The 13421-nt window shown below is 30.3% G+C and overlaps 1 protein-coding gene across 3 annotated transcripts in view; it reads left to right on the top strand.

The window, feature by feature from the left end:
* The first annotated feature begins 3264 nt into the window (after positions 1 to 3264).
* The window catches only part of LOC125070405 (membralin), a 99604-nt gene continuing 89447 nt past the window's right edge, over positions 3265 to 13421 (top strand). For 2 of the 3 annotated variants that reach the window (XM_047680265.1, XM_047680263.1), the window contains exons 1-6: positions 3265 to 3404; positions 3793 to 4338; positions 6383 to 6677; positions 9716 to 9755; positions 10497 to 10731; positions 12349 to 12439. In XM_047680265.1, the coding sequence (XP_047536221.1) occupies positions 3860 to 4338; positions 6383 to 6677; positions 9716 to 9755; positions 10497 to 10731; positions 12349 to 12439 (1140 nt within the window). In that variant the 5' untranslated portion in view covers positions 3265 to 3404; positions 3793 to 3859. Of the gene's footprint in view, positions 3478 to 3792; positions 4339 to 6382; positions 6678 to 9715; positions 9756 to 10496; positions 10732 to 12348; positions 12440 to 13421 lie in introns of all 3 variants that reach the window. The other variant, XM_047680264.1, reaches the window with a different exon arrangement.

The following is a 13421-nucleotide window of genomic DNA, read 5'->3' as shown; positions in this document are numbered from 1 at the left end:
ATGAAATATTGGCAGTAAGAGATGTTTTATAATAAAAACGTATCCTTGATTCTTAACCGCCTATTATCCTACTGAGATGACACCAGGAAACAAGAAACGTGAGAATAATATAAATTAACGTCCATCTTGAGGCTCCGATAATTGAGACGTCAATTTTTTCAACCGGTCCGCTTCGGGTTTTTGAATATTTATAACGTGAGCGGACCGTAATTTAACTTTGCTTCTCGTTATCTCGGGGCCTCTATCTAACTCAGTTTCAACTGGTACCGATTAATGTGGATTCCAACATGTCCAAACGAAGAAAAAACGAAACGCTAGATGAAATACGAACTTGTCCTCGCAGCTTTGCATACCTAGTAAATTTTTTTAATGTACTTCCTAGAATTGTGCTGATTTGAATCGTTTTGCATGTGTTTAACTTTTGAATTTATTGATTAATCGTGTGTAAGATAATAATTATTATATCAAATACATTCATATTAATATTATAAATGCGAAAGTCTGTATTTTACGTTTTCCCAACTAATATCAAACACAATCCCGAGTAAAATAAAGATTTGTGTGTAAGATTTTCAAATTCTTCTTGATGTATATTAAATTGAGAAAGTATGAAAAATCATATTACATTACATTAGCAGCCCGTAAATGTCCCACTGCTGGGATAAAGGCCTCCTCTCCCTTTGAGGAGAAGGTTTGGAGTAAGAGTCTTATTGTTATTAAAATAAAATAAAATGTTATTGCTGGATAATCGGTTCAACAGACTCAGATTTTGTTTTTTACAAATGAACAAATCTTTACTCATAATATTATTATGTACGATTCGGTCCGTACGGTCCATAGAAAGTAATTGTTTTCAATAAATCTGACACTTAAATACCATTTAAAATCCTTCTAATTATAATTATATTTGCTATAATTACTTTAACTTCAATAACATTTGACTTTGACAAACTACAATCCCGTATTTTAACCCCAAAAGGGGGTTGCTTTCTAAATATACATTATTAGTACACCTCTACACCATCTATAGAGCATACATTTTAAATTTCAAGTCTATTACTTCAAAAATATAGGACTTTCATACATACTTCGAACCCTCGTTTTACCCCTTAGGCGTGGAGTTTCGTAAAATCTTAGCGGATGTCTTCACCCTATAATGAACCTACCTGCCTAATTTCAAGATTGTAGGTGTTATAGTTTCCCAGATTTTGCTTTTGTATATATATATATTATTAGACATATAATTTAAATATACATTACATAAATTGTACGGTAAATATGTACCTAAATAACATTAAAAATACATTTTGGTTTTACGATGACATTCAATGAAATGTGGTAATTAATAATTTTATATATAAAATATCTTGTTATGAAGTGCCTCACCACCTACATATTTAATTTCAAAAGTATCTCCTTTTCAAAAGCATTGCAAAATTACCAAAGATTTTGAGCAGCTGAAATCAACGAATAAAATTATTACATAGCATTCAATTAACAATTTATGCAACCCATTTCAGGTACAAGATTAAATCATTTCAACAAAATTTAACTCAATAGTTACACTTTTTTTATTCACATTTATCACGTAGAGAGCTTTAATACACCTTTGAATAGCTGACATTTCGTTAGCACAAAACATTTTTTTAGGTCTAACGCACAATTTAGACGTCAATCAAGCTTACTGCTTCTTTGGCTTTGTAAAATTTTCATGGACTTTTGTTCGATGGACGCATGTGACGCTTTTACAAAGGCTATTAGCCTTTTAAGATGTCGCTTTGTGTTTGAAATGATCCAGAAAATCACAGCAACTTCTGTAACGTTGCAGGTGATTTGTACTATAAATAATACGCACAAAACGTACATTATTATATTTATATCTGTAATAGTAATATAAATAAAAAGATTATTACATGCTTACGCACCAAATAATCCCTAAATTAGTAGTAAGTGAGTGTAAAGATACCTTTTAGTGTTTGTTTCTTTTTTGTTTCGCTGACGTTTTAACACTGTGCTTATAGTCGTCACCAATTTAAATAATTACCTGGAAAGGTTTTAATATTCATTACAAACATAATCAACGATACTATAAACATTTGCTGCCTTATAATAATGTCTTATATGAAGGTTTAAGCATGCTAACATGACTAATGCTAAATAAACATCAAATTAATTTATTTTCATTGAATGGTAGGTATTAAAAACTATCGACAAAGAAGTCGGCAACGACATTTATAGTAGTTAAAAATAAGTCAAAAGACCCATTAATAAGTTTAAATAAAACTATATGCAAATTAATTTTAAGCATTTCTATGATAAAATAGAATTGCATTTAATTTTTCAATTTCACCTGGCCACTTTGAGCCATATCACAAAATATTTGATTGGACGCTTCGCTTATTTGATCTAGGGAGATTGATCGCTTGGATCGATACTGATTACATCAGTATATTTTCTTTTATGTCATATAAAAATATAATGTGTCGGGGTCGACCGTAATTTATTCCATTCGACGTAGAGACGGATGGCGCGTATATAATTTAATTTAAATTAAAAAATTCTGTAGATAAATAATATGCCATAAATTTGCACAAGAATAATTTAATTTAGCGTTAAATACGTTTTATGGAAATTAGCACTATTACATACTAGTTACCTTTATAAAAATATTTACACATCTCTTACTATATATACAATATACTATAACTACTTTTACTATATATACTATAACTATACTATTTACCTACTTTTACTTCATATAATTTATTCAATTTTAACATCATTATAATATAAAATCATATATCATCCAATACAAAAAAAGTAGTAAATAAAATTTTTCAAACTAAAATTAAAATTATATACTGAAACTGTCCAGAGACATCTAGTGACGATATTAAACACTTCTGGAATATTTTAAGCATTATTGCCCGAAACAAAAACTAAATATATTTACAGCCCTTCGTTTTACAGATATAGTTCAACATATTTTCATATAAATAGATTGTAATAATTGAATTAATATAATATTTAATATTGATTTACTTTGGAAAAAATATTATGTGATAGTTATAAAAAAATCTAATTTGGACTTTTATATCAATTACTAATTTAGTGATAGGATTTCGATAAAACAAATTTAAATTTTGTTATGTTTTGGGATATAATGTAAAACTATATTTTTCGTGAAAAGTTTGAGTCGCATCAATTTAATCTGGACTACATAATATAGCCTGTGAACAAATTGTTTATGAAGTGACATTACTGGAATTTGACAGTACCCTGGTTTTATTAACAGAACAAATAGTGGCATGTTTTATTTATTTTAATTCTGTTATGAAAAAGTGATTCGGGGCACAATTGTATGTTAATATTAACGTTAACGCCTTAATGTAATGAATATCAAGGTTATTATATAATTATATTGTGAAAGTGTTTTTGACATTTAAGCATCTTGTTGATTACTTTTACTTTTATTGGGTAATTTTTTTGATATGACATCTGCATCTCAATTTTTATTAAATATTATCCATTCCTTTGTAATATCATAATTTTAATACGATCTATACATAGTAATTGAAGTACATACAATATTATTTTTCAAACTAAGTAATTCTGAGGTCAATGTCGAATTTTGGTCGATTACTTACACTACATTTAATTAAAATTCAATGTTTTTTTGCAACATCTGTCAAGTTTGCAATCACATTCATATTCTGTAACTAACAATTCATAAAATAACATAGCATGAGAGTGATATAAAAATGAAAAAACTAAAACTTTCTCTTATTTTAGCTTACACACGTGTATAATGCGAATAAATTGAGTTACGAAGCTCTATAATACATAATATATTGGAGAGATGAGTGCAGGAGGGGCTAATGCCATGAATAATCTGCCGCCCGGTGTCAATCCTGAAAACAACCTATTGCCTGGTGGGCCTATTATAAACCAAGGAATGAATAGAAATAGGAATAATAATCAAAATCCACTGTTTAATGTTAGAGAAAGACTATTTCATGCTTTATTTTTCAAGTTTGCTATTGCATACGCTCGTACATTCCCTCGACCTGTGAGGAGATTTTTCGAATTCCTCGTACTTTTGAAAGCACTAATAGCATTCTTTGTGCTTGCATATATACATATAGCTTTCTCACGAACACCGACAACATGTTTGAATCATATCAAAGATTCATGGCCGAGAGATGGTATATTGAGAGTGGAAATCTTAAGGAACCCTTCCCAAGATTATACAATTGAACAAAGTTATGCTAAAGAGAGAAAGCTGAAGAAGGATAAAGACGAATTAAATTCAATGCTCGGAATGCTAGCAACTGAAGGGTAAGATGATTTTCATACATACTTATATATAGTTATTCCATATAGTCACAGAGTTTTTTTATTTGAACACAGTTATCTAGAATGATTATAGACTATAAAATGGCATGCTTTGACTGCTGGGATAGGGTGTAATGTTTAATGCGGGTTAAACCTTGAAAAGCAACTAGTATTTATATAACTTGTCATTAATTATTATTTATCAACTGTGTTTTGTTTATTTTTATTTTAATGAAAAAGATGAATATAAGTATCAGTTTATTATTTTAGTTCTAATGATTCTTGTTTCATTTTATAATGTTTTTGTTTTGTTTCGTATGAACATAAACATTTTGGTTTTTTTAATATGAATTTAGGTCAAGATGTACTTAAATTATGTGTCAAATTTAAACTACGCATACATTTTTCTAATTTGACCTTGCTATATTTTGTACTGAAATAGCTTCTAGTTATTGACTAGTGTGATTTCAAAATATATATTATATTTTGAAATTTAAAAAAAATGTAATAGTATTTATAGTTTTGAGTGTATTTTAATACTTGCAACGTTAATTCCAAAACATTATCACTACATTGTAATTATAAACAAAAATTTATGAACATACATTTGTCATGATAAAATAAAGCACAGATTGTTTTTTTTTTTATTCAAGCAATATTTTAGTTATAAGAAGAACTCATATATATATTTATTTAATATTTATGTTATAAAGGAGGATTATCTAGGGTTTTATATTAATTATTCTAAATTAATTTATTATTTTTCATTCAGTCAGTATAAATATATCACAGCTAGCTTAATCAATTTTTTTTTTTATTGGATTTCTATACTTCAAATGGTTCAGTTTAAATATGTTCGTGATAAGAAATGCAAATAGGTACTGTGCAAGTATATTATGTTTCCCAAAGAGGTATGAAGCTTTAAATATGTAATTACATTCAACAGGTTGCCACTTTGAGTCTGCAGAACTTTGTTTTTTTAATTAAAATTGTATGAATATCATTACTTAGAAAGTGGTCACCACCACCCATAGACATTCGTTTTGTAAGAAATATTAATGTACCCATTCAGGCTAAAACAAAACCCTACCACTACAAGTAAATGTATTTGACCTGTCACTATTTCCGTCAAACACTCAGCTTCTGTTCAATTATATAATGCTGCTGATTGTGCTAATTTTGAGTTACATAATTTACAAATTCATGAGATGGTAATAGGAATTTATAAATGCTATATTTTTCTTATGTAAAAAAAACTTATGCAAAAGTTTAAAGTGACAAGATTGAGTCTGAATTGGTGATAGTTCTTGTTGTATATATATAGCCCTTCAAGTATGCTAGCAGTAATCTAACTGTTTATGTGTCAAATGCATAATTCAAGGAGTTTTGTTTAATTTCAGTATGTATAGAAATGTTTAAGTTCACTGAGTGTGATTTAACATTGGAATTAAGAAACCTCAGAAACATAATAATCTAATAATACTATTCCCTAATTTTCTTCATTTTTACTGTTGTAAGGCTTCACTCACTAAAGGAATTATTTTTAAAGGCTTGTTAGGTATCTTATTGGGCATTAATTGTGCAATGAATTTTATACTTAAAAGTAATTTCGAATATCATTGAAATACTGGTCTATACTGTACTTCATATATTCTTAGACGTATATCAAATTTTAGAGTTTTGCACTCTCGAGTTTTTTTTTAAAGTCTTGAGACATCTTATTCTGTATAGTAATTAATAATAATGCTTTATTTTCTTAACTACATGTTATAAAATTAATTCCTTCCGCCGAATCTGTACGATATAAACTCGGTATATACTAATGAATGTGGTGATTTATATGGAAGGTTTAGGTGTATAACTTTATTAAGGTTCTGTGTTAATTGGCTGATATGTGATAATGATTTATGATGAAGCTGTCGGAAAAAAATAATGCCGACCAACAGAGATGTATATAATGACGTAAACTTTTTATGTAGAACCTCATTCTACCCGAGCGAAGCCAGGACTGGTATATCATAAATTAAAAACCTGCTGTCGTTTCCAGATTCATAAATATAGAGTCATCCACGAACGAAGACATAGAAGAAGACGAGTACTTGCGAGACGGTACGGATTATGGGAACATCACTCGCATTCATGACGAGAACGAGGAGTCACCGAGCCAAGTGATCGAAACTGGATTCTTTGTGGAGAGTAAACCGGATATGGTACAGAGTGATGGTCAAACGGATCTCAATCAAACAATAGTACCGGGCGAGGATGTAGAACCAACGACGTCTATATGGGAAGGAATTATGGGACTCGTTGAAGACATTGATAGGGATTCTAAAATGAAAGATGTAAGTTTTGCATTATATGTGTTACGAAATCTTCTATCATATTAGTTTTCATTAAATCGAAATGTAAATATGAACATATTTAAGTAAATATAAATATATGGAGTAAAACAAAATAAACAACTTTGACATTCAATTGACGCGATATCATTTCGAGATTTTGAATAATCGATGATATTTAATGAAAATATACTTTATTCAAGTAGGCATTTACAAGCACTTTTTTCGTTCGTTACGGATTCGCGAAAAAATGCTTTTTTTCATGGCGGTGAAGTTTTCATTGAAACTCTAGAAGTAAAATGAGAAGTGGAAAAGTGGCTATAAGAAGTTCAATAACGTTATATAAAGCTACTAAACTATGTAGTGGACAATAAATCAAAGGTTTGTTTATCTTTCTCGCGAACCAAAAAAACTATTTTTGGACATGTACCTACCTCCCATTAACTTTACTTATAATTCATAATAAAACTAACGTATAATATATAGTTTTATTTTTTATATCTTCAAAAACATCATATTTTTTGTTTACAAATAACAACCCTTAGTTTGGTAGTAGGGACTTATAGTTTATTCCAATCGAAAAAGGAATAAAGATAAACAAACCTTAGATTTATATATGCCACGCGATTTGCTAATAGTTCAGCTATATGGTGCTGTTAGTAGTAACAGTTCTTGGCCATTAAATCTTTATCTACAATACCACACTATTCCACTAAACTACTTATATACACTTAAATTTTACTCCCGAAGTTCCGGTAATAAAACGCCATTTTTTTGCAAATCCAATAAGATGTTAAATGTAATTTGGCTTATGTCCTCTTGCGGTTGAAAAGGACAATAGATGACTTTGTTAGCATTTTGGAAAAAATATTTACTTACATAGTTGTCTGTTTATGATCTCTTAAAAGAAATATATGCATATGATATTTTCCATTGATCATTAACATACATACATACATAAAGAGAAGAATTTTTAAAGTAGCAATAATACATTGATTTGCAATGACACATTGCATCAGCATTGAGAAAAGTTACATTATTAATTTACCTAATAATCGGGATCGTATCGTAACCGATATAAATAAGTACAAAAAAAAGTACCGAATGGAAGCCGAATATTCGTTTCAGCTCCAGTAAATAATCCGTTAAAAGATACAGTCAAAACTTGATACAGTTTATCGTGATTTGTATTATAAGAAATTTATTTTATTATAAGCATTATATGTAATATATAAACTATACATATATAGTGTAAAGATTCTTCCTCAAGTTTTGTTAGGTCATTGTAAAGATAATACTGTAATCGATACTACGTACATAATGACGGTGCATTACTTATATTTTCTGAATATATAGGTAATATATGGTAACATATACATGTCATTTTACACATTGTACTAGTAATTATGTTAATATTTTAATATATAAATACATGTATGAGGACAAATAAAAACTATCATAATTTTCTTTATCAGCATGTACGTTTCACTGCGATTTAATTATGTTGATATGATTTTTTACATGTTTAAAATACATATAGGTAAATGTTCATTTCGTTGTATGTAAGGGGCTAATTCATTTAATTTTGCTTGGTGGGAATCGAGAAATCGAGTTCGCCAGAATCACCTGGAATTTTACAACGTACACTCCCATACAGCGTACAACGCGCTTTTAATGGGCATTTTGCATTCCACGCCTCTGATATACCATAGACATCCCTATAATGTTCCTGTCGCCAATTCATTGTGGATCTCTGTTATTTACATAAGATATTTTTTATATAGTTAGTGCAGTGAGCTACTGGATCAGATACCTTAATCAGTACCAAGAGAGAAATGAGGATACCGGGGATAGTCCCCGGTATCCTCATTTCTCTCTTCCAACATTACAACTACCCTTCGTATCAAGCTCCAATTGCTTGAATATCTACTACGCACTAACCATACCTGTCTCATTTCAAATTAGAATGTTCATATCACACATATCATTTGATGTTTATTTGTTTTTAATATCACTTCGCGTTACTAAAAACAAGATGAATTTGTCTTCCACCAAACGGTTTCTTGATTTGACAACATTTATCTGTAATTTTGAACAGTTTAAAACTGAATGTTGACTTATAAAAATGTAATTATTTTTTTATAATGAATGGGTTTAGTAAAGTATGGTAGCAAAGGTAAATTTATTCATGAATTCATATGATCATGTTTTTAGGTGTAGTAAAAAATCTCTGCGCAAACGCAAGCCTGTTTTATAAACTTACGTCTAATGGCAAGTCGAATTATCCTTATGATTCTTGTAAGCTGCTTTTTAATTGCGCTAGCGTTATTCATTGAATATCTTACGTATATACGTTTCGATTCAAAGAATTGTACATAGATTTCCTTTATTTTAATTAGATACACTAGGAAGTTGGCCACCTGACGGTAACTGGAATATAAAACACCCTCTCCCTACTTAAAATCAACAATTTCCGAACAACCTTGGGAATGAACATGTTTCCCTTGTATCTGTAGTTACACTGGCTGCATCACGGTTACTTGGTGGTGTTGCTGTGATGAGTGGGCTGTACCCACCCCTACCCAGACGGGTATGCACTAAGTCGTACCACCAAGTAACCTAATCATAACAATTTAACTGGATATATTCTATAACCCTCTGGTGGCGTTCCCTTTTATATAGTATATATTTTGCGTTACTTGTCGTCCCTTTTTAAACAATAGTAAATAAATTACTTGTAAATTCGATTCGCTTAGTAAAATTTTATAAAGAAAGATCGAAGCTTAGTTTTCCAAGTACCTTTGTTGCCGTAAGCAGATGAATGTTCAGGATATCACTACGAAGTACTAGATGAATTCATTATAAACTTGCTTAAGCAAATGTGGGTATTGACCTAAAATTTAAAAGACATCATTTTTTACTAAAACCTATGGTATCTATAAGGCATACATAAGGTCAACTTGACTACAAAAAGTAAAAAAGTTTTCGAATAAAATAGTAAATACTTGTAGTGGAATAATAATTATTTTATCTTATTTCAGGAATCACTCGATGAATCCGCTGTGAACGATTCAACAAAAGGTGAGATTTCGTAACAGTTTCAAATCGAGTTTCTCTTATGGGCACTCGTTTCATAATCGACCTCAAATCGAAGTCATTGCTCGATTTTTTATCAATAAATAATTTGTTAATTTTTACCGATTTCTTTCATCGATTGAAATATTTTTAAAAACAAACAATATCTTTGCATCTTTTGGGTTGGGGCTAAACTATAAAGCTTTATTAATCCGATGGTTCGAAACCTGGGCTTAGCTATTGTTTTTCTGTCAAGGAATTCTCAGTTGCAGCCCTAAGTTTGGATGTCTGCTGTAACTGTCTATTATATCATAGAAACTTTTATAGGTAGGGTCTGTAATATAATACATGGGGTTTTGAAGTGTCATTTGTAATTAGGATAATTAGTTTGTTTTGGGACAACTTTGTTTTGAGATTTCCATTAAAAGTGTTTCATGGTCAACAATTAAGGACCGATATAATATAACTATACATTTAAAAATGCTAGTCGGATTTCCTAATTGAATCGCAATTCCGATCCGATGGGAAAAAAAATTAACCAGCTGTCCTTTCACCAGTACTAGCTTTATTGCCACTATTCCACCGTGGAATTTGGAATTTCTACGCAGTCATGATTTGTACTGTAACCTTTTTTAATTATTGTTTGTATATTAGTTGGTTAGTTAGTAGTTTAATATAGGCATTAATGTTAATAATTCTTATGTAAATACAGTTATACTAAACATTTCGATTTTCTCTTTATTCAAGATGAGGATTATATTCTGGAGTATTCACTGGAATACGGATTTCTTCGTCTATCCCCAAGTGCAAGGCTTCGTCTGAAGATACCGGTTAAAATCGTCACTCTGGACCCTCAGAGGGATGAGTGTTTCGGCGATACGTTCTCTCGTATTGTTCTTGATGAGTTTCTGGGTTACGACGATCTTCTTATGGCTTCGATTAAAAGTCTTGCCGAACAAGAGGATAATAAGGGATATTTGAGGTTAGTATGTTTTTATTTGGACGACCGCTTGATTGTACAGCTTTATGCACGCCTCTCTGGGTGGCGACCATCCACTCATCATATATTTTACACCTAAACCGCAAATTTACTATTTTTGCGTTCCGGTTTCAAGGGTGAGTGAGTCAGTGTAACTAAAGGCACAATGGACATAACATCTAAGTTCCCAAGGTTTCCTACAGTCTCTATGGGCTGAAGTCCTTTTGTTAGTCCGCTTACCTGGAATCCTCTCTTAAAGACGATTGAATCTGACGGCTGCCTGGGGCGAGATGCGTCCTTATTCTAGGACAAGTTGGCTTCTCAATCGCCCGAAAAAAATGACCTGCTTACATCCGATGTGACGCTTCATACTGTCGGTGATGGAATACGTCTGATCGTCCAATGTCAAGATATTACCACAGTCTAAAAAACCATACAGTCGTCCAACGAAGACGTTTAGACAGGGCAATCGTGCGGGGTGTGAGGGGCGAGAGGCGGGATTGCCGAGCCTGAACTGCAAACAAAATAATGTTAGTAGTTCGGGACACATCATTGAGGGCAAACGCGTGTCTGTTTTTTTATTTGAATCAAAAATGTAGGGTGGATTCCGTTTTATACATGCTGATTTATATTACTATATTATATCAGTATACTGGCCAGTGATAATTACGTCATAAATCAGACGCCGTATTCTACCGATGAGATGATATAAAAGACATCTCATCATCATCACGATGAGATGATTTTTTGACATAACCACTGGCCAGTATACTGAGCTAAGTACAGAATTCGAAATTGTTTTTATTGTTATATTAAGTTATAATATTACTGACGATGTTGATTTGCAATAAAAAATAATTTTATAAATATTATTTACTTGTGACAACCCTGGCATCCTAACGCCGTCTAGAAGTTGTCGGCATTTTCCACGAGATCAAAGGCGTCGTCCTACTGCATTATTTTTTATATTGTGATATTACCATGACGTAACGCTGAATGTGTTGCAGAAGCACGCGAACATGTAAATGTAAACATCGTCAGAATTTGCTTTTATGAAAACTTTAAAAGTAATAAAGCAACGTTAGTGAGCAATGCAATTTTATTTATGTATATTTTTTTACATAGGAAAAAGATCATTTATGTATATAAAAAATAAAAAAAAACATCTAAAATGAATCCTAGTAGCATATTGTATTTTATAAATGAATATGAATATATTTGATTAAGGAATTATTTGAAATTCAAGTATTATTCAAGACTGATTTAGTTTTTATTATTAATAAAAATAATAGTTTCAGAGTTACCAAACAAACAAATCTTTATATTATTAGTATTGAGAAATTGACGAGAATTTATTTTGAAGTATTTAATTATGTTGTTGTTAGTAATTTAAATAATCTAAACGCATGGTATATTTACACGGTATGCCAGATCGCGATTAAATTATATTATAGAATTCAATAAAATCAGGAATTCAAATTGATTAATAGAATAATCTATAAAATGAATATTTTATTATAAATAATTGCAAAACTATAAAGAATTCGAATGCTAGTCAAGTAGGTGGTTTTTTTAATCAGTTGTTTCTAGTCTTATATTTAAAAATATATTTTGTTGCAGAAATGTTATAACCGGTGAACACTATCGCTTCGTGTCTATGTTGACCGCTCGCAGCTCCTACATAGCCGCTTTCTTCATAATGCTCGTCTTTGTGAGTACACCATTATGTTTTTATAATAAATACTAATATTACAGTATCATGGATACCTTATTCAATTATGTTAGCAAATATATAATGACTCGCTGCCTGTCTGGACTTCGTAGTACAAAGTTACCCCTCCAATTTATTTATTAGGGGGTAGAAAGTAAAAATTTCAAACATTTGTGTCCCATGGAATTTTCACCTTCCTAAACTAGAATATTTTGGCTTTACGTTGATAGTCTGTCCAGTTTATTTTAATTAATCTGAATTAATTTCACGTTGAGCGGACGCCTTCGTGAGTAATTACATCTATAGTTAATACTGATTTATCTTTTACTGTCATCATTGATTTGGTATTCGAAATTAGAAGACTGAGGATTATTTAACATTTCACTTTCTAAGCAACATTTATAATTTTTTTTTTAAATAATATGTAAATAAAAGTAGTAACTTTAAATCAGCCAGAAACAACGCCATCTAACGTCGTGTAGCGTTACCAATAGGAGATGCAGGAATTTGAGTAGCGAGAACTTGGTTTTATTTTAATTTATCTTTTCGTTCATAGATGGCGTAAATAAAATTAAAAAAATAAATTAATTTATTTAATATAATAATAAATTCCTTATTATAAAAACAATAAAACTATGAAAAATATTAATATAATTATTATTAATACTATTATGTATTTATTAGATAATTGCAACTTTTGTTTATAATTTTATACAAGTTGATTTTAAAATTCTAATTAAATCTCAATATATTTTGACACTAAATTCCATTATTGTATTATTTTAAGAGACTAAGAACAGTTCGAAGTTTCTTACTTTTGTACTCTAGGAAATTGATTTTTACATATCCAATAAAAATTATATTATGTAACTACGCATTACATAATATGACACTAAATCAAAGTCAAAGTCAAAAATCTTTATTCGATATAGAAGTGTCCAGGAAATGAATAGTTCGGACCTGAGAAGAACCAGCAAAGGAA

The sequence above is a fragment of the Vanessa atalanta genome, chromosome 17, assembly GCF_905147765.1.
Source record: "Vanessa atalanta chromosome 17, ilVanAtal1.2, whole genome shotgun sequence".
Taxonomy (NCBI): Eukaryota; Metazoa; Arthropoda; class Insecta; order Lepidoptera; family Nymphalidae; genus Vanessa; species Vanessa atalanta.
The sequence above is the reverse complement of the archived record's forward strand: the minus strand, read 5'-3'. Positions and strand labels throughout refer to the sequence as shown.